Below are 22,340 nucleotides of genomic sequence, written 5' to 3'. Positions count from 1 at the left end.
CTTTTGTTAAATTTTTGTGCATGTATATACCTGGAAGTGGTAGCTTATGGGTTTTTTAATAGGACTAATTACTCCAAATTCAGAGAAAATCCCCAAAGATGCAATTAAACTCAAATAATAAAAATGGTAATTTTAAACCAATTTAGCTGTGTTGAGCTAGTCCAGCTATGGACTAGTGCTGAATTATAGTGGACAAGCAGAAGTTTTGCTGCTTAACATAAGCCAGTGCTGCTTGTGTGTAACCAAAGCTGTTGTATCAAATTCAATGTCCCTATTTCCACATGGTAAGTGAAATCATCATCTGGACTCACTTCTGTTATCCCTATCATGGAGATGCTAAAATCACAGGACGTTCAGAATCCAGACTGACTTAACAGCTTTCTTGACACTGGCAGGGGCTGACTGTGCTGTAGCTGCCCAGGAAAACAAATTTACTTCAGAGTTCACCTGATCGTTTCCTACAGCAGTTTAATACACCAACCAAAGTGATAAAAGCAAACTCCTGGCTCAGACAAATTATCCTAAAAGAGCATAAAAGTTATTACACTTTACTCTCCAAATACAGACTTGAGAGCTCTATTTCTTTAACAGCTATTTTGCTTAGATAGATGGTATTAAAAAAAAAATCACTTTCTTGCAAAGCATTAACATACATTTTCCCCCACTTAAATACTTCAATTTCAAATGCACCACAAAATGTACTCCCACAACAGTACTGTATTAGTATAAAACTATTTTAGTTCAATTAAAATGTCTAACTATCTACCCCCAAACCTACCTAAACTGTAATTTTCACTTTGAGCATTTCCAACATGTTCTCAGTTTTGTTTTCTTTTATCAGCTTATCAAATCAGGTCCTGCATTCCAAATGTTGGAAAAAATAGTTATTAACTGCTAGGTAACAGCAGATTTTCCAATTTAGAAAACTGAAGTACACACACTCTGAAAGTATGTGTATTTTGCCATCTGAAATTTCATATTAAAATTTGTAATAACAAAATACCTTGCTAGCTTTCAGGGCCTGCTGAAGTTTTTTTGCCTTCTAGTTTGTAATTCTAGGACAATTTGAAAAGGGGACGGAAAGTGAATAAAAAAAATCAAGCTTAAAATAGTATACTTCTGCTGCTACAGTTTAAATATATTCTGGTGTGGAAGCTTCTGGTTCCTCTCCAAATGCTGCCAAGTAATCATGTTGTATTTTTTTCCCCAACAGCATACACAGCTGCATGAAAGATGGCTAACCCGGGGCTTACTGTTAACCAAAGAGTGACCCCATATAGTTGAGATTTACTCTCAAATTGGCTTTTTCCCACCTTTTCCACACCTATTTTTTTCTTTTTAAGTAGCTCGAAGTAGCAGCAGAAAGCACAATATTTTAGCCATTTGAGCATGTAGTATTCTTGAATTATCCCACCAACTGGAAGTGCTCTCTGTTACCTCTATCTCTTAAAATTGGAGCCATTATAGTCAATCGTGCAAATCTACAGTTAGCCTTTCATAAAAAGTGGATTTTTGACCCACTGAACTGGAACAGCTTTCTGAGCCGTTCTTCTGTCTCTGAGAAGATACCACACAATCCATGCACGTCAATCTGATAGTGGTGTGCACCTGCAGGCAGTTGCTCAGAAAACATTGCTCATGAGTGATTAAAAAAGGTTAAAAGTTCCCAAAAAATGATGGTGTTGGGTTTGGGTTTTTTTTGGAATGCAAACCGATCATTTAAAGAAGAGCAATAAAGCTCCACTTATATCAAAAAGTGGCTGCCTTCGCAATGGTTTCTCACCTTTTATCACCTCCAGGTAACCTATTAACATCTGGAGCAAATCAGTGGAAAGCAAAAGCTTACGATGGATCCCGAGATGCGTGCATAAAATGAACTGGTTTGACTCAGCACATCTCCAGGCAGCATTGCAACAGCACCAACTGGAGTGTCAGCACCCTTAGAGGCATTCATAGCAGGGAAGAGAAGCAGGAGGATGGAGTCTTCCTTCGCTAAACGTGGCTGCTTTCACTAAGACGTGAAACATATCCATTTTTGTGGTTTGAAGAAGCAACAAAGGCTTTATAGCACATACTATACACCAAGGTGAGATTAAGCAAAGTATCACTAACCAAACGTCATTCAGATCTATTACGAAGACTGTCATGAGAATGACAACCATCAAAAAATCCCCCCCCAAAAAAACAGAAAAACAGGAAGTCTGGTACAAATCCTAATAAAAAGTTCAGCATGCCTTTTCTTTTAGAAGAGAGATGCTATCTACCGAACAAAATCCAGTGGCTCTAAATTTGTTGCCCAATCCAAACTTTTCAACAAGGGCAGAGCAGTATTACAGATTAATCTTACTTCAATGAAAACATCATACAGAACATGCTTCTGTCTTTGTGATTTTTTCACCAATCAAAAGATCCACAATAACTTCACGTTTCACCCCTCTGCTAAAAATATGCTTTTTTATCCTCTTAACCTTCCCCTGCTCTGGTTGTTTGTACTCTGGTCGCTTCAGAAACTATGAATGCGCTTCCTTGTGACATACCCATACATCGTCCCATTCAGCTTGGCTGTGACTTTTGACTGAGATGAGCACATCTATTACTTCTGCTAAATAGTGCAAATACCCCGAGAAAGAGGCTCTTTTTCAAGAGTACCGTAACTCTCAGCATTTAAGATTCTGCATCCAAGTTTGTCTGCTTCTTCTGTCCTTGGACGTCAGGGGAAATAACATGAAATTTATACACAAAGCATTACATATTTGGCTTACAGAAAAGGTTTTTAACGTTTTTTCAAGTTGTAAATCCTTAAAAATATTTCTGCTGGAGCTGTGTATATCCATAATTTCAGCTTATTGGCAACAACCTTGCATTTCTTTGTTACCTTTCCTGGCTTCCTTAGATGAGAGTGACAAACTGCCAGAGCCCAAAGACCACATATTTGGAAAGCACTAGGCCCCATGAGGGCATAAAAATTAAACTTGCCCCTTTTGCCCTGAAGAATAATAATAGTTAAAAAAAAAAAAAAAAAAAAAAAGCAGATCACTTCTACCAAGATAAACATAATATACTAACTAAAATAAAATATCACTTTATCATCTCTGTACATCACAATCATCAAGACAGTTGGGTGTTGATGCACGTGGCATGTGAGAACAGGCTGAGGGAATGGGGTTTTCTCAGCCTGGTGAGGGGTGGGCTAAAGGAGGACCTCGTGGCTGTCCACAACTACCCAGCAGGAGGGTGTAGGGAAGGTGGAGAGGCACACAAGAAGCAAAAGAAGCAGTGGATGCAAGCCAGAGCGTGGGCAATCCCAACTAGGAATCAGTGACTTCTTTTTCACCATCATGATAGACAAACTGTGGAAGTCACTTGCTCATAGAAGCCACAGAGTCTCCTCAGAGATATTTAAAACCTCCACTGGACACAGTCCTCAGAGCAGCCTGGCCTTGCTTGCCCTGCAGATAGCTGCCACCGTCCCGCCCAACCTCAACTGTTCAGTGATGCTGTGATCATTCCTTGTTTTTTGCTAAAGAGAAGAGAGATGCTCAGTCTTCAGTCTGACATCTGTTAATGGGCAACTTTAATTTAAAAAACAAACAAGAAAAAAAAAGGAAGAAAACTAAAACAACAAAGATCAAACACCGAATTTCGGTTCTGGATGACTTAGGAAACTCAGCTGTATTTTCTAGACCCAGTGAAACACATCTGCATAAACGGATGGAACTTCTAACACTTAAAAGGACAAATTCACTTTGTGACTAAACATGCTTTGTTTCAGTTCAGATGCCTTCATGAAAGTCTGCCTAGTTATATAACATTTCAGGCAAAAGAAAAAATAAGAGAAGCTTGCCAGTTTGACATAAGTTTAGAAAGGAAATTGCATGAAAATAATATCAAGTAGACTTCAAAAGTTGTTTTGAAGAAAAATAAATATACTTACAAGTCTTCCTTACATCCTCTTTTAATTAAAACTAGCTGTTATTTGTGCAAAATCCAGTAGAAACAACATAAAATATTAGAGACTAAACACTTTTTGCACTTGTAATGCTGCTGTTGGGATCATCATATCTAGGCAACTGTCAGTTATAAACCAACAAATGCTTCACTGTGTAGGTGTAAGCTAACACATCACTAGCTACAAATGGTTTCTAACCAATTTGAACCAGCAACTGAAAACTTGCTAAGAATCACTGAATATTGCAATTTATCAAACGATCAAAGCTCACAGCCTCAGCAATTTAGGTTGGTAGTTCAGATTTAGTTTTTCCTTGCTTTACATGGTTTTGAGCATATCAGGCTGGGCATCACTAAGCTAAGTGTTGTACAAAAATAAAAAATATAAATCCCAAAAGAAGAGCCAGGTCATACCAAGCAAAGCATAAAATAGGGCAAAGCATAAAATAATCCTCTGTCACAAAAACAAGCTAGGTCACAAAGTCTGAACCTAATCCTTTGGTTAGGAAAGCAACTGCTATACTCCTGTAATAATTCTTAGCATATTGAAAAAGAGTCAGAGCGTTATCACAGAGCAAGGACTCCGAAGCTCATCACAATAGCTATATATACACATTTAAACCTCAGTTAAGGTTTAACCTCATGTTTTTATGAAGTTTACAAACAAGTGTTCAGGCAATTCAAGTATCAGATAAGCAAACAGGAGTGCTTAGTAAGATGCATCATTAATTCATGCGTTCCTCTAAGAAATGTGTACTGCTATAATTAATAACAGAAGCACAGACCCACAATAGCTGCTCTCTGCATGTAAATAGAGTTCTGTTTTGAGACAAAAACAGATGCATTGCTTGACTCTGCAGTTGTTATGCCAAATAAGCAACAATTTAGTGTTTGGGTTCCCCATTCCCTTTGGTTTTTTTTGCTGTCTAGGGAGTGTAGGGTATTTTTTGTTTTTGTTTTCTTTTTGTTTTTTAATGAAAGGCCTAACATGTTTTCCAGTGTATTCATATTTCTCAGGGCAGCACAGCATAGCATCCATTTTGAAACAGCTTCAGGTTGAATTAGAAGACTTTAGAAGAAATAAATAAATAAACAGAAAACCACAAACTATACCATAGCTACATTTCAATAACTATGAGAGAGTAAGAACTTCTGTTTGTAAAGAAAATTTAGTTCAAAACAAATCAATGAAAATCTTCAAAGCCAGGTTCAACGCTGGTCGTCAGCACAGACTTGGGCAATCATTTTTCTTTTTCTGCTTTTCCTTTCTTAATGAGAAAAAACGATGTCTACAATGTTCATTTTGCCCTTCATTAGGGCTGTGAGAACCTGTATATGAGACATAAAGTTCCAGTCCACGGGTATCACTGCTGTGTTATTCACAGCTCAGAATCGTTAACTCTCATCATTTCATTTATCCATCCAAAATTAAAGATGGAGGTTAAGACAACTTAGTTTTTAAACACTGACATTTTTACCCAAGCATCTCACCTTTTTTTTAAATGCCATCTAGTAAAGAATTTCAAAGGGCTTTGCTTCTTTAATGAGGCATTAAAATACAGTCATACGACAAAAAAGCAACTCTACTAAGTCTCTTAAACCCCTGGACTTACATTATCAGCTTTTATGTGCCTGTCAACACTCAACAGTAAGAAGCAATGGTTTGCTCTTTGCCTCGAATTTAAAAGCCAGCTAAACTTCCTCCCACTTTCCTGCTGAGAGCTTTAACTCCTTGCAAACTGTCAAAGCTTTGACACTTCAGCAGCAGATAAATCTACAACGTGATGCAACGGCCAGGTGTAGTCTCAGTCAGCCACTGGCCACTAATTTACTGCTGGCCATTTCATTCATCTCACAAAAGTAATAAACTAGAAATATTCCCCCCCCGCCCCCACCTCCACACACACACACACACACCACTTGCAAAGCAGTCCTTTTAAATAGGTGCCACCTCTGCCAAAAGAACTATATACAGTTAACTTGTAACTTGAAAGAACAGAAACATTTAGAATTGTAGAGATGTCAAGGTATGGCTAAAATGCAAAGGAATTGCCAACCCAGAAGCTAAAGATGCAGTGTTTTGCAATAAAAGTGCAAAATACTGAATACTGAAACTTTTTACCCAGAACATTTCCCTGAACATCCACAGCCTGGATGTGGCATTCAGTCTAAAAGCTCACTGATGTAAAACCCATTATTAATCTGTTTTACAAAGGTGCCACGCTAAGTGCACCTGTGGAAGAATATGAATTGGATGACTTGCTTAGTAGAAAATGGGAAGTTCACAGCCAGGAAGCCCTATATTTTGTTCAGTATAAGCTAAAATATTTACACCATTATCTCATTATACAGAAAAACAATGACTGCAAAGATAAGCTATGCTTTACAACAGTAAAATGAGATACACACTTATAAAGGGATCCTTGAGATAGTACACTTAGCAGCAGCATAGTGAAAAGTGATCCTTTCCCTTTTCTCCTTTTTCTTTCACACTGTAATTCCATAGTATATAAAACCCCTATTTAACTCTCCTAACCTTGATAAGGACTTGAACCCACTTTCATTCAAATCAATGGAAAAAGATCTCGTAATTAACCTCACAGATGCATGACTGAGGCACTGAGTGGCAAAGTTACAGGACAGCATTGTAGTAACTAATTTGTGAAAATATTTGTTATTTTTTACAATAGGAAAAAAAAAAAAAAGCTTCTCCCTTACGATAGAAAACGTACACTAGCTTCACCTAAAGTTCATTTGGTTTTGCTGAGAGCTCACAACACTGAGACAGCTCTCATATCCTTCCTACTCCAGGCATTTTCTGGGGCGGTGGCTACAAGGTGCTATGCAGAAGTTACAAATGCTTTTATGATTTTAAAGTAGGGGAGGAAGGAATTAAAAAAAATAAAAAAATATCTGAGGTTCTGCCAATGTTGGCATGCTTCCTCTTTCAAATACCTTAAATACAGCCTGGCACAAGAGTTTCTTTTATTGCTAAAAGGACTTCAATGGGCTTCAAATGCCAAACGAATCCCTTGACTCACTGTGTCGAACCCCAAGGGAAGCATTTGCCAGCAGGAAAAATATGAACAAGAATGCCAAAAGTTAAAAAGCTAAGTTGGACTGATTCAGCATTCAGATCAAACAACTACAGTTCTTCCTAGATTATTAACAAGTGCTCCAAGCGACTGGGGGCTCTGACGCAGACAAGAACCTGCACATCACAGGCATTCCAGGAAGCCTGGTTTGCCTATGCTGGAACAAAACCATTGCAAAATATCTGAGCCTTCCTGATTTAAAAGCATGCCGCCTCTCGTTGTCTCTCTGTCCATAAACATGCACAAGACTGTTAGGCACAAAATACTTCCTTCAGCAAGGTTAGGATCAGCAGAAATTTATCCTGAAATTCTTTCAAATCCTTTAGAATCCGTAGTAATTTTTTTAAAGCTGTTCTAACAAGTAGTATTGTACACAAGACATGCCTTTCACAAACTCAACAGACAACCAAAATAATGAAAAAACAAAACAGACACAAGAAGAGACAGTAAGTCTTCTCACCAGCCGCAACTTCAAATACAGATTTTTGGAGATGGAAGAAGGAAGATAATGATGCTTCAAGCAACCGTAACAGGAGATCTTGTCAGTTTAAATGGGCTGGAAAAGAGCTTTTTTAACTAAGCATATAGTATATGCAGACAATACTAGCAAAAGACAAAGGACATATGAACCATACAGGGGAAGATGGGAAAGAGAAAGGGCCACTGTCATCCAGCTTTCCTTTTATTTAAAAATGTTTAATAAACAATTAATAAAACTTGAGACATATGGATAATATAACAGATTAGAAATAACAATTTTATCCAATGTAGGTGCTTCGGGTGAAAAAATTCCCCATACTTTTTCATGTACGCTTCAATGTCTGAAGTTATTGAAGATTGCTAATTTCTGAATCTTCCAGACATAATGGTCTTTGTCACTAGGCAGGTGGCAGATAGTCCTGCAGATATCAAAAACTGTCTCTGTGCTGTCTATAAATAAATAGTCCCCATAACCATGCTTTAAACTGTCCTAAGTATGCCATGTTGTCTGTGCAAACACCACAACTCCAATGCACAGCTGAATTTTCTGTGGGGTTATAATGTATTTATTACTGAAAAATCTCACAGAAAAAAAGTATTGAGTCTTAAAAGGAAGCCAGCTTGCAACATAGCCAATATAAACAAAAAATAATTCAGGGTAATTTCAGACTCGACGTTTGCCCAAGTCCTCTGGCAACTTTTTTGTGGTTTTGCAATCGTTTCCTATAGCCACCTTTCACTGCTGTTCTGAAGACCTGCACAAACACGCTGGGGAGAAGAAGTGACCAGTTTTCCAGAGAAAGCTGTGAAGATAACTGTGACCTTGACTTCATATTATACACGTGGAAGTGATTAAAAAAACTTGGCCAGAAAGTTAAATGGCACTAGTATAGTTCTATTACCAATCACTATGTTTCCTATGGTAACAAAAGGTAAAATAGTTTGGCACAAGTAGGGATATTTAAATTAAGAGTGCGCATTGAAGACCATTCTTACCAAAAGTAACTTCTCCTTTGCCAGTCTTGTCAAACAGCTGAAAGGCTACTATGAACAATGCATCTGGAGCACACAGGACTGATTCAAATGCCACAAACTCTTGAAACGATATCAACCTGAAGGAGGAAGGAAAAAGCGAGAGCTATGAAACCAGCTGCCTGCAGAAAAGAGAAACACAATATAACACGGGTTATGCAAAAGAAGACAAAAATGCACACAAGTTGTTATCAACAGGGATTAAAACTTATCCTAAAACGGCCAATCGCCAGCACTGTTAGGAGCCCTTTACGTTGCTAGATGGAAATGACTCGGTTGAAGGAGGAGCTGTTCTGCTTAGCAAGTCACAACAGGACATAAAATCAGCCGGGTGCTCAGTGTGGCTACTCACCTCGGCTTTAATGCCTACCTGAACTGCCCTCTGGGGGAGCCTGCCTCCCTCCAGCGCTGAGCCAGCCAGCCAGGATATGAATAACTTCCCCTGGGACTCGGGATTTGGGGCTTTTGGAAAGCAAATCCATTTGAGACCTACATGCTGCCACTCACTCCTGAAGGAAAGGACTGGGGTGAGCTACCCGTTTGCTAGCACATGTTAGTCACCCGTGGCAGCCCTCGAGTGCTGCGTGTGGAGTCACGGGTTTCAAGCAGCAGTCTGCACAGCCTGCCTCCGCCCAAGAGCACTTCAGTCAAATTCGTCGTCGTAGCCAGCTTCCCAAGACACCCGTGCATTAGCAGAGCACAGATAAAAGCAGAGGTGCCTTTCTTTAGGATAGTTAATAAGCAGAAATACATAATTAGGCAACTTGGCATCGTTTCCAGCAGTAGGTTTGATGCAGCAAAGGCCTTGAGCAGTTTTAATTTCTCTGGGTCACGCCCAGGAGTTTAACTGGAGATCAAACTCCTTTTCTTACAGGGACAAAGGCTAACCACTCTTCTGTTCGCTGCTTCTTTAATGACTGGGTTGTACGGCTCAAAATCATCTTCAAATGTGTGGCTGCAGGGCCTGCTGCCAGCCGGGGAGCTTTAGGACTGCCCTCTCTCCGGGCTGCTGTATGTCAGGGCAGCAAGCGCGCGGCTTTAACGGCTTCGCAAGGCAGTAAGTACCTGGGGAATGAAGATTTCTTTCCAAGATTCACAAAATTCAGTGCATCAAACGTTAAGAAATAAATTATTATTATCATTATACTTTAAAAACTAGCAACATCCTCAGGACTTCTACTCAAAATGGTACTGCGGCTGGTTCCACAAAAACTTCCACTCGGTATGCAGTAGCAGCAAAAAATGCTGTGTTTGAAGAGGCTGAAGCAGGCATTTTTTTCATCCCACCACATTAAGATGACCCAGGGCTGTACACCCATTCCCAGCCACCCTGTCTCGAGGGAATTATTTTTTAAGTCACAGAGAAGTGTGCTTGCTGTCAGCAACTAGACAGCCACAGCGTACCATAAGCTGATTTCCATGAAGAACATGAAAATCAGAGAGGATGAACAGAAGAGTACTATAAAAAAAAAAAAGCATAGTATAGAAAAGGTCAGAAAAGCTGTTCTGCTTTACCTTCCTCGACATACACACACTAAATAAAAGTGAAAATAAAAGCATATGTAGAGTCAGAAATACTCTAACAAATAATTAGCTTTGGAAACTTGCCACCATAAGTAATTATGTAGCAAGAAAAATAAATAAAAAGAAACCTCCTCAGGTACTCTTAATATTAAACTCACAACTGATGATGCCAATAAACATATAGGCATGCCTTAAGTTTTACTGGCAAAGAAGCCAATGACTTACTACTTGAGCACACGTTAACACATGGGCAGGCTGCTAAGTCATTTATTTCAAATTCCTGAGGAGCTCTCAGTACCACCAACTGTGAAACCCAGAACGCGCTGCAGATACTCAGTCTTTATAAGGCAGAAAACTTCCATCTCTCCTAAACCAAAAGGCTTTATTTTTTTTTTTTTAAAGGCAATATTTCATTTAAGTTTAAATCTATACATCACAACCTACTTAGTTTTGCATTTACACGTATCTGTTGTTACTATGTGACTTTGAGGTTATAAAAGCTCATTATTATCCATTATTATTTGTTACATAGCTGACAACTTCCACAACAGCAGACAGATACAAAGCACTGAATGCTTCTGTCCCAAATATTATAAAGCCCAGACAGGGGGAACAAAACAGCAGGCAATAAGACTCTCAAATTGGATTGTTTAGAATTTAAACTATCTGCCAACACCGATTTGATACAGCTGCTGTTTGTGTGAAACCACAACCAACCTATGTCCTTATCAACACATCCCAGCACGTGCAGCGATCATAAGACAGCACCCTTCCCAGCGGAATCCCAACGCCACGCTACGAGCACATCCTATGCCATTACGCCTGGATTCGATAAGGACTCCAACACTGCTACAGTATTTTATACTGGTAGAAGCATTCTTTGTCAGTTCTGGCAAGTAATAAACCCCCCTAATAAGTCAGAGAGAGATGATGAAAATAACCCCATATCCATTTTTAAAAACAATTATTCATAGCCCTAGGAAGATTAAAAGTGTACAAATTGTGTGGTTCTTGCCAGACTATTAAAGAAGAGACATTAATATCTGCTGTGCCAGCTGAATTCAAATTAACCCAATTTTTACATGTTAATTAAACCAGCTATTTTCTTCTTATTGTATTTTTGCTCCCTAAGTAGACTAGCCTGCTAGTGATTCCCAACAGATCTATTCTAACAACAATGACGTATTCATTTACTTCTATTATGACCATACAATACAGTAACTGAGCAGTAATTTTTCACAGTCAATTACACGTGTGATTCTTAATGCTTAAAGATGCTGAAATAATGTGTACTACATAGCCATATGCTCACTTCTCTATACTGCACAAGGGTAGTTGCCTGGGTAACACATTTTCTCTGTGGTTTAGCATCACCCTTTTGGGTTTAGCATAACCCTTCGCTGAATATCATTAGGTGTCATTAAACAGCACATATTAACATGGACTTCAATATACTACTTAAGAGTTATTTTATCTACCTAAACAAGGGCTCATTTCTGTTACAAAAGTGGAGAAAAGCCTAGCGATTTTAACAGCGCAAAGAGAGGAAGCTGAAATGTTTACAAAAAATTTACTTTGGTGTTAAAGACATCCTACCCAACTGGTTAAGTCTTTCTTCACCTTCATGACCTCATTAACAGTGCCAACATTGCACAATTTATTCAGGAAGACTGAAAGACTGATATTTTAAAAACATCCACACACAAGAGCTACAAGCCAAAAACAACAACAGTGTTATGGTGCAACACAACTGTTATTTATTATTCCCTCCTTTCTTCCAAACTTCACTGGCACTCGTGCCCACAGTACCTGGGCACCACGCAGGTGTAATCCTTTTCCACCAGATGAAGTACGCACGTAGCCATAGAAGGAAAAAAAAAAATTACCCACTGCAATAATACATACAAATGCAATGATGAAGAGGTTTCTTCAGAAATCAATGCATATGTTTCTACTGTATCAGCAATTTGAACATGATAACATAATAGGACACAAATTGAAGCTACATCTATTATTTTATGCTGCAACCTAGGTAAACTAAGTACAGTGTAAATTGGTACATTAGAGAATAAATTTATATCCAATAATAATGGAAAATGCTGGCATTTCCAAGTGTTACTCTTGAATAGTTTGTCCTTTCTAAAAATAAAACATATAATGTTTCTCAGTAAAGTGTTAGTTACTACAGTCCAAACAGAGATGTGCAGTAAATACTTATTTTGTTAGACAGATGTTTAAAAGTACAGCTAAAGACTGGAAAGCAATATGTTACAGTAGGCAAGATGGAAAATGCCTGGCCTGTTGCTGATAGGCCTTGATAAAGCCATAGTACTTAGGTAAGTTACTGGTCCAGCTGAAGCCAAGTGAAGCATTTTTCAAAGTAAAATTAGGAATGAGAAGCCTAAGATCTGGATCTAAGGAAGGGCTCTTAAATCTGCTTCATGCAACCTACAGCCGTGTGATATAAGACTCTTTCAAAACCTGTGTGATTACCGTCCCACTGCTTTGAAATGCTTCTCTGGACATCAGCAAGAAAGGTATTCATTCCCTTTTCTTAACGGAAACCTTAAAAAGACGCCCCAGTAAGAGGCGAGAAGATAAGCCCACCTCCAAATATTCCTGTGCCCTGACTTAAGATGGAGACGAGCCTTGCTCCCATGGCAACAGATACTCACAGAACGCCAGAGTCTGCCTTTGCGAGGTCTCCTATCTTTGTCACGCCAACAGCAAATCCTGTAGGCACTGTCAAATCCTTAACTCCTGGCAGTGCAGGAACTGTGCTACAGCTACACAAGAGATTTTGCCCATGGCAACCAGCGAGATCACGTGTAAAAGATACCGTTCTCTGCTCGCGATTTTCTCTTTCTAGTTCAGGTCTCTGAGGAAAAATATGCAAGAAGCAAATTCCCAGTGTTGCGCCCATTTCACCTGCCTAGTCTGCTCTCTACCACTCTTATACCACAGAATTTACAGAACCTGTTAAACGCTGATCACTTGCTAAGTAATCGTATCTGGACGAGAGAAGAAACGAAGCATGAAGTTCATTTCCATGTCCATCGTTCACACTGAAGGACTTCTTCAGTTCTGGAGTAAGCCACCCTCTACCAATCTGTGTGTCCTACTAACAAGTCCGTAGTTCTCATGCTGTCTGCCTCTCACCCACGTGAGTTACAGACGTCAGTATTTCTCACTGACTACACTTGGTATCTACACATAACTTCTCAGCAGAATCAAAAGGAATTAAAAACCGTATTAACAGAGCCAGGAACAACGCTGGTGATTCTGGGCTCAGACTCTGCTCCTTCAGAACAAAACCAGGGATCCCCTACAGTGCACATACACTTATAGAAGTACTGTAGCAGTATTTTCAGTACTGCACTACTTTAAGCCATTAACACTAGAACAAAATTAACTTCTCAGTGCTATTGCAAGCCACCTTCTTTTTTCTACTAGAAAAAAAGCCGAAGTATTGAGCAGACTCTAATGACCTTAACACTGACCAGCCTCACAAAAGCAGTTTTGTACTTCACTTTAAAACCAGAACCTCTGGACTGCCAAGCTGGAAAGAATTCAAGAGAAGACCAATAGGTCCTGTTGACATTCTTAGGGGATTTCATTCTAGCAACCAAAAAGCAAGTTGTCCCTGCTTCCGATGATCACTCTAAGAAGTACTTTATACCCCACCAGCACAAGGTACAAATGTCTGGCGACACGGCAAAAAAAAATGCTACAGTGCCAGATTAGAAAGATGAACGCTAATCAGTTTCTGAACTTGCTCCCTTCTTTTACATAGTAGTGTAGCAGCTAAGCAAGAAGATGGCCTGAATACCAGAAGAGACTCTTCCAAAATTGTGGTAGGAACATGCAGTCCCGTCACTGCAGTCTGGACTGCAGAAACAATCCTTACCCATGGCAGAAAATGGAAATTAGAAGCTTCAATACTGCACGACAAAAATGCGAAACTTCTGCAGCATCACACCAAATTACAAAATCCCAACCTGTCAACAAGTTCACATAGGCTACAGCTTTATATTTTGCTCATTCCAACACCAGCTTCTGCTTGTGAGGGAGGTCCAAATTACACGGCATGTATTATACTCACAATTGTCTTACTACAAAATTGATTTGAATCTGTGCAATCTAGAAAATGCGGTTTTTACAGACATCAAACCAAAGGAAGAAATCTGAAAAAAAGCTTAACGTTTTCTGTCAAACACTATCTGAAGCCACCACTTTCTTGCTGCCATTATGCCAACATTACCAATGTGACCTTTTACAGGATTCTTTTGCCACGGATAACAATAATTACATTGACTTGTCTACGAGGTTTAAGGTGCGCAGCTGCCAAATACCTGAGGCTGCCTGAGCAGAAAAGAGAACAGAGAAACTATTTTAAAAGTTCTCAATTATGCGTGCATCTGTTCCCTAGGAAGCCTGCATTCTCTAGTCATGCTTTATTTATCTCACATTTTACTCTCTGCAACCACTGATATGAGTCATGCCTGAAGTTTTCTGGTTTCTAAAAACACCACAACTACAGACTTTAAGTCCATAGCTAATTATTCTAAAGTTTCTCTTAAGATACTTTGAAGGCAGGATTCAAAAAATGCATTCATATGGGCGAAGAGACAGCTTGCCTGGGCAAGTACCAGAAGCAAAAGCTAGGGTTTCATTAAAGAAGAGGGGAGGAAGACAGAGGGGTAGCTAATCTTGCCTATTGGCAAAGTCAGCCTTTCAAATGCAAGCCATGTGCAACCAACTTCACTGCTGTCATCCCATGTTTGCGAAGCGGCTCACTAAATAGCGTTGTTGTTCCTCCTCCGTCTTGAGGAAAAGCAATGGCAAAAACCTTTAACAATGCTACGTCAAACCAAAGTAGAGGCACTTTTTTGTTTTCTATGATCTCTTCCTACATCATCTAAACTTGTATTGGATTGTTATTTGAATGTGTTTGTGACAAATACATGAAATAAACAGAGACAGAAAGACTCATGGGCAGAAAGGAAAGCAGAAGTTATGGGAACCAGCCAACAAACATGAAAGGTTCAATGAATTAAAAATACACAGTAGACAAAATGGTTTGTTCAGCTAAATGCTACAGGCAGCCCAAAACATTGTTTCTACTCCTTCCACTTTAAAGATGCTGTATTCCTTTATGTATTTGCAGGCAAACAAACATCAAAACAAAGTAAACAAAACAAAACAAACAAACAAAAACAAGAACCACCAGCCTTGTGCTTGAAGGAATGGTTTTACATTTTATAAATGAACAACAAAGAGAAAGAAAACAAACAAACAAACAGAAAACTTACCCATCTTTTGTCTGATCCACCACTCCCGCAAGGAGCTGTACAGTGTTTGCATTAGGCACACCATCTCCAATTATCTTCAGGTACCGAGTGACAAAGTCATTAGGAGACATGAAGAATTCTCCATTCTTCTCCACACTTGCATACTGTTAAATGAATACAACATTTGGTGACTCAAATGCATCTTTCTCCAGGCACTTTTACTGCCACTATCCAGAGTGCCCAGCCAGCCCCAGGCTTACAGCAGGTAAAGACGATTCTGCTGTGAAGAACCTAAAAACTGCACCAAAGCAGGACAGACAAAGTGGGGAATACTAAAACAGCCAAAGGCTTTGCTTCCCAGCCAGGAGAGTGGCAGCTACATTATTTGTTTATCGTCTCAACAATTTCACCATGTTTAGTCTAGAAACAGTTAACACTCCAGTATGGATTGATTTTGTTGTTACTGGTGGGTTTTTTGAAGTAGAACAAGAAACACACATGCATTTGCAAACATGCATATGGCACTTCAGGTCCACTGAAACTGCAACAACTATGGGATATTCCACCGTATTTTACCCATCTGAAACGACTCCTTCGTGTAGCCATTCTATTTTGGCATGAAAAGGTGGGCTTACACCTGAGAAACGACTTTGCTGTGCTAGTGGAGTAAATGATCCCACAAGAGTGTCCACCTGGGGGTGCTGTTTTGGAGCAACTCCAGCACACCAAATTCAGCTGCTGCTAGTCCCTAAGTAAAGGAAAACCTACAGCTACTCCTCCTTGGTTGAACTGCTGAAAGAAAGGAGGTCAAAGAAAAGCGATTTGCAGAAAAATGTAAGAGAAAACAAGAACTTGGAAATGGCAGTTTAGCACAATGCACAAATAAGAAGAGGGAACACTGCTGGCAGTGGCACAGTATCCGATACCAGGTACTGGCATACTACTCCAGATACAGTGTTCAATATATCCAAGAGTATTTGCTCCCAAGGGAGGCCTCCAGTAACAAGTTACATACTCCTTTTCGCTTATATTAAAATACTCTGAAGATAATGCACAAATAAAATTGCCTTTTGTACCACTCTTACCATGATTCCTCAGCCTTCCCTCAAATTTTAAAGCTCTCACCTTCTGCAGAAAAGCAAACTTGAAATCAACCCTAAATATTTTTTGAAGGAAGGGAAAAAAATAAGGACAACAACTAAGACAGAAGAAGAAGGATAACGTAATCTAAAAACATTAGCAGAACTGTTTGTTAGCTTCAAGGGAAAGGTCCATCCCAGGATAACAAACAAGCACTGAAAACAGCAAAGTAACTTGTTAATTCCTCTAGCATTTTTAAGGTAGGATAATAAACCATTTTTGAAGCTCCCCACAGAGCATTATGCACACCAAAGTAATAAATAAATTAGTTGCCTATTGATATTTTGTAGCGTACTTCAAAGCCATGTGTTTTGTTTTACATCGCTGTGCCTCTGCTAAGGGAAGGAAACTGCCAGTTTTCATTTCACAGAGCCACGCTGGTGCCTGCCGAGTGCCGTTATACCTGCAGTAGGCATATAACTCTCAGAGGGATGCCAGAGTGTAACAGTAAGTAGATTATTTTCTTCTAGTGCTATATAAATACAGTCTTCAGGTACGGCAATATCTCCAAGGATCAAGGCTTCAGAGAAGCAAGCCCAAACAATACGTAACTTGCTTTGGCATCTCTATATTGGTTAGCATTTAGGGATACACGTTTCAATAGACACTGTTCACCAGACAAGCTTTCTAGCTGATACACTGTAAGGAATTTTCAATTGTATACTTTTACAAGAACTAGCAGATCAATTGATTTCAATGTAATCATTTGCAGGAAGACAGAATCTTTCAGAAACCCAGCTTCAAAAACTTTTAACACAGCTGCTATTGAGAAACAAATCAAATAAGTCAGACAGTCTACGCTTCTATATTTCATTTTTTTCTTCCAGGCTAACCCCCTGCTAGGGCACTCAATAACAGAAAACAGCACAAGGTTTCAGTGTCCCCCTGTTTCTTGTCATTGTGATTTACTCAAGTGTATTTGAAATCCAATCACGTTCTCTATACTACATATAGAAAATGACCTTGGAAAATGTCAGCTTGATCACTTTCACTAAAATCTAATCTCTTAGGGGTTATGGTAGAAGACTTTGAAAAAGTAAGCTTACTCTTGGAAATTATCATAACAAAAAGAGAAAAAAACATCAATTCTATTGGTTTTGGAGGAGAGACATTAAAAAAATGGTTCTTTACAATTGTATTTTTCCTCACTTTGGCAATTATACCCACAGAGAATTTTATATTATACAATAGTACTTAATGGCTTTTTGGTAACTTATTTCCATACATTTTAGATACTCAAGTATTAACCAGTTCAACCCCATTTTAAGTAAGATTTGCAAACATTTTATTGGGATTTTGATATATTTCAAATACTAGAAGTTTATTGTAATCAACTGTATTGAAACTGCTAGCCTCATCTTTATTTCTACACAGTGGGCACATTTCCTATCTGGAAATCTTATTTTCTAACTCTTAATTGAAGTAGAAAAATGGCTGTCAAGTTATTTTATAAGTGAAGATCCCACACTCCGGAGAAGCAACTGTATTGGCCTCACCACTCATCTGAAGCAGCTTAATTAATACTCTGGCCGTAGCTTACATGTAGAGCACAAACCAACGTACCTCACTCACTCGTCCTTCCTTCTCAGTGAACAGCATGACAATTTCTGTACTGTGCTGAACAAACTGCATACTTTATGACTGTACTCACTGAGACCCCTACTTTTCAGAGAAAACTAGAAAGACGAGGAGCTAGAGGTGGCAGTTAGTGTGCTAACCCTCTGCCAAACTCCTCACATTCCAGGAGGGACCGGTCTTCTCTCTGCCACGTTAATCCCCTTCCTCAATGCTGCCATCTTCTTGAGTCTACCCCCTCTGCCTTTTATGGTCTTGCTTTTCCAGTACTGACCTATGAAAATCCCATTCTTTTTCAAGAGTCTTTTGAGTCTCTGTCAGATAGCAGTTCCAGGGCTTAATAAGTTAAATCTCAGCTTTCCCAACTGCAAATCTAATTTCAGAGCTATAAATACTGATAGTATATGATAAAACTATAAATACTGACAATATACATAGTGACACCTACACGTACTGTTAATAATAGATCACAAGGGCCAATGGAAAACATGCCAAGAAGTGCAGGGAGACTGAAGTATGACATTGGAGAGATGGAAGGAGGAGGGTAGAACTCAGAAAGGTATTTGCTCTCTCAGGCACTTAACCCTTTCATAAAAAAATAAAAAATAAAATCAGATACAAGAGCTCTCTGCAGCACTGTGGCACTTACCTCACGTACGTATTCTTACCCCAACTTCTGTATTTTTCTTCATATCAGAGTACTAAACTATTTTTGGCACTGTACTAATAAATCTTTGTAGGGTTAGGAATATTTCTTTAAATTTAGGAAATGGGTCAAAGAATGCCTTATTCCAGTAAAACCTTGTAGCACACTTCTCCAAGTAGACAAGGCAAGGACACGACATTTAATCACTTGCATACGTCTATAGCAGGTCAACACAGAAGGGATTTTAGTTAACAAATAAATAGGGCCGCCACTTCAAAAGGTGATCTTCCCAATACTTCTACAGACTAGAGAAGCAGGAATAACCCTGACTGAGGGAAGACAGCAAGGATGGGAGAAGAAAATTTACCAAATGGTCTAACAGCAAGGTGTCTACACTAACATTTTACCACATGTAGGAACAATACTGAAACTCCCACCCCATTCTCTGAACAATGCGTTTTTTTCTCTAAGATAGTAATACTTCTTCTGAGTCAATACAATAATCACTCAGGAATGTATCTGACTTCTTGGTGAGCATTGTTCAATTCTGATAATGGTATTTAAGTCTAACATGGTAATAATACAGTGAATGATTAATGGTTGGAAAAACTATCAAGAGTTGTATGCGGCAATAAAGGAGCAAAAGATATGAAAAATTTAAGCAGAAAGAGTAAAATATTTACTTTATACATACCTTCAAAAATATTGTTTTCAACTCAGCTGGATCAGCTCTCTTGGTTAGAGCCACCTACAAGTAAATACAATTATATTAATATCCGTAATTTATAGAAAAGATGTCAAAGTGTCATTTAAAAGAAAGAATTCAAACAACAGAATAAGTGATGAAAACAAATTTTCACCTTAGATAAATTAGCTACTGCTTTAGCCGGTCATATTTATTTTACTAATTTCACAGTTATGCTAATTTATTCAAAATTTTTGTTGTAGCTGCTTCCCTTCTGCAGCTCTGCAATTCTTAAACAAGCACATGTTAGTAAGTCATACAGATATCCAAGCATCAAATCTTTTCAACATCCCTCCCAGCTGAAATTCAGCATTATACCATCTTTACCATATAGCTTCTTACACTTCCAGCATCCTTCATCTAAGAACTTCAGAGTACCACATGCAGCCCCCAGCTGACAGATGGCAAGAATAAAATACTCAGGCTTACTAACCTGTCCAGGAAAGCAGCTCCCTAAAAGACTGAATTCCAATGTAATTACTTGTTTTATTGGTATACCTACCTCCTACTTCCAACCTTTTAAATTATTTAAACTTACAGTGTAGACATTTTTGAAAGTCAGAAAGCACCGTGTCTAGATTTTCTGCAGATCAGACAACCAGTCACTTACAACTAAAACACAAAATAATTAGAAAGGTTTTGCTGGTGTGTGTGCTTTTTGTGTTTGTCTTCCCAAAACAATCAATTAATATTGTATATGTACTACGCAGTAAGCCCAACAGGCTTATTTTCTTCATGTACATACCATGCCATCCATTTGCTGTTTTTGGGCAGTAAGTGGATTCATCCCTTCAGTCTGTGCCTGCTATAGAGTTTCCCATTCTTTCTTCAAGATAACTTGATAAAACCTTGCTTGCCAACATAAAAACCATCATCTGACAGTCAACTCAGCACATCAATCTATTTCTAATCCAAAAAAATTACTGTGTAAGCATACCTGGATTTTCAGAAAACTTATCAAAACATCTTTAGTGGGGAACAAAGAGCCAAAGGGCGAGACACAAAATCTCATCCTCACCTAACAATTAAACATCAAAAGGTTTATCAATAAAACATGTCTACCTACTTTCTGGGCTTTCTAAAGCAAAAGTAAACTGTAAATGTGGATGTACAAGCTAGACTGCAAGTGCACTTCCATACTAGGCTACTGATGCAAACGACAGAAAGGGAAAATAAAAGTCTGTACAGCAGGATTATATCCTCACCCACAGAATTATTGAGGGATCTTTACTATGGTTTTCCTCACCCTAAATGGGTCTTTGAAAAACTAAAAAACAAAAGCCAGAAAAAATACCAAAATAACATGGAATATTTTAAGAAAACTATATGAAAAGGGATTCTTATATATACTTTAAAAGAAAGAAAGAAAGAAAGAAAAATCACACCTGAAGTTATACCAGGACTTGACTGACAAAATCCATAGCTGGAGTTCTGATCCTGCGTTTGCACAGAAATCTGTGTGGAGGCAGTTGCAAAAAATCAAAGTATAATTGTGAAGCTGGGAAACTAAAAATGTGTATTTTCTACAGTACAAGCTGTTCTAAATATACTCAGTGTGTAATAAGCAGACATTTACTTTAACCCCATTTGCAAAAATCCAGCACTCTAGAGGTATTGGGAGCTCTGTGGAGGGAAAAAAAAAAACAAAACACAACATTTCTATACTGCTGCAGCACTGAATCTTACCTCTACATGGGTAAACAAAAGATAGCTCAAACATCTATACCTATTAAAAATACTATCAGGATCACATTTCATCCACCTTAAAGTTTTACACTGTCCCAGAAATCTAAGCATAAAGAAACCAGGGATGAGAAGACCACAGGGATGAGAAGAACAAAGGAAAAGGGTACATGCTGATAATTGTACTTTCACTAATCTTTCTTTTGATTTCACTTATATCAAAAACCTGGGGAAACTTGAGACAAAAAACATGCTTACGGTCCATCTGCCATTTTTCAGCCCCCTTTTGGTTATATATATATATATACATATTTTGTTAACAGCAAGTTTCTTTGAAAGCATGTACTAAAAGAGAGGCTGAAGGCGGTCAGATCAGTGAATGCACAGAGGCCCAAGCGGTGGCTGCAGACCGTGGCTTCCCTGCACTTCCCACAACCTATTTCCACATTTTCCTATTTCCTGGGAAACAGGCGAGGAATGGGATGGCTACCACTCCATAACGGGTTTGTTAGTGCATCACCCACCAAACTGCTGCTTTGAAAGGTCTATGTGATCCCAAGCAAGGAAAAGATCCTCCATGACATTATGTCCCAGCTCAGAAAGGCTGATGCCAATGCAGCTCTACCAGTGCTAAGAGAAATACTGAATTCAGCCTTCCATCCACACTCTGCTGCGGGCTAAGCTCAGGCTGCATGCACGGACACAAGAACTGATCCTGATGCCGGACATTGCTAGCAGATTTCCCTTCTGGACAAGGTCAAAGCGCTGCTTTCAGGACCACTCTGAAAACTGCTCCCGGTTCTGCAAGCAGCTGAAGGAGAGCTCAGGAGCACCGCAAGCCAGCAGCGAGCTGAGCAGCACTGCCCCACAGGCACAAGCTGCTTCTCCTTCAGGTGATGTTTCAACATTCACACAGCTGGTCTTACATGACATGTTTTGTTACTGGAAGAAGGTATCTATTTTACTCTGTTTTCTCACCGTAAAGCCAAATCCAGCCTGGGATAAAACCAGCTAGGAGCTGATAGACGTGACATCTCTTTAATTGTGTGAGGAGGCATTTGATAGAACAGGCCTGAGGGAAATAAGGTTTGTTGTTGCTCTTCACAAAAAGATGTTTTGTAACAGGCATTATCACTTGAGAAAAAAAAATACTTTTTATTACGTAAGGTTTAGTGAAGAAA

The 22,340-nt window shown here is 38.9% G+C and overlaps 1 protein-coding gene across 6 annotated transcripts in view; it reads right to left on the bottom strand.

The window, feature by feature from the left end:
* The window catches only part of SLC25A13 (solute carrier family 25 member 13), a 101,020-nt gene that overhangs the window by 56,156 nt on the left and 22,524 nt on the right, over window positions 1-22,340 (bottom strand). For 4 of the 6 annotated variants that reach the window (XM_083822470.1, XM_083822472.1, XM_083822471.1 and 1 more), the window contains 3 exons: window positions 19,426-19,479; window positions 15,392-15,534; window positions 8,520-8,635 (listed from right to left, as the gene is read on the bottom strand). In XM_083822470.1, the coding sequence (XP_083678596.1) occupies window positions 8,520-8,635; window positions 15,392-15,534; window positions 19,426-19,479 (313 nt within the window). Of the gene's footprint in view, window positions 1-8,519; window positions 8,636-15,391; window positions 15,535-19,425; window positions 19,480-20,221; window positions 20,325-20,861; window positions 20,933-22,340 lie in introns of those variants that run through there. The other 2 variants (XM_083822468.1, XM_083822467.1) reach the window with 2 other exon arrangements.

The sequence above is a fragment of the Anser anser genome, assembly GCF_964211835.1.
Source record: "Anser anser genome assembly, chromosome: 2".
Taxonomy (NCBI): domain Eukaryota; kingdom Metazoa; phylum Chordata; class Aves; order Anseriformes; family Anatidae; genus Anser; species Anser anser.
This window is presented reverse-complemented; position numbering and strand designations above follow the sequence as displayed.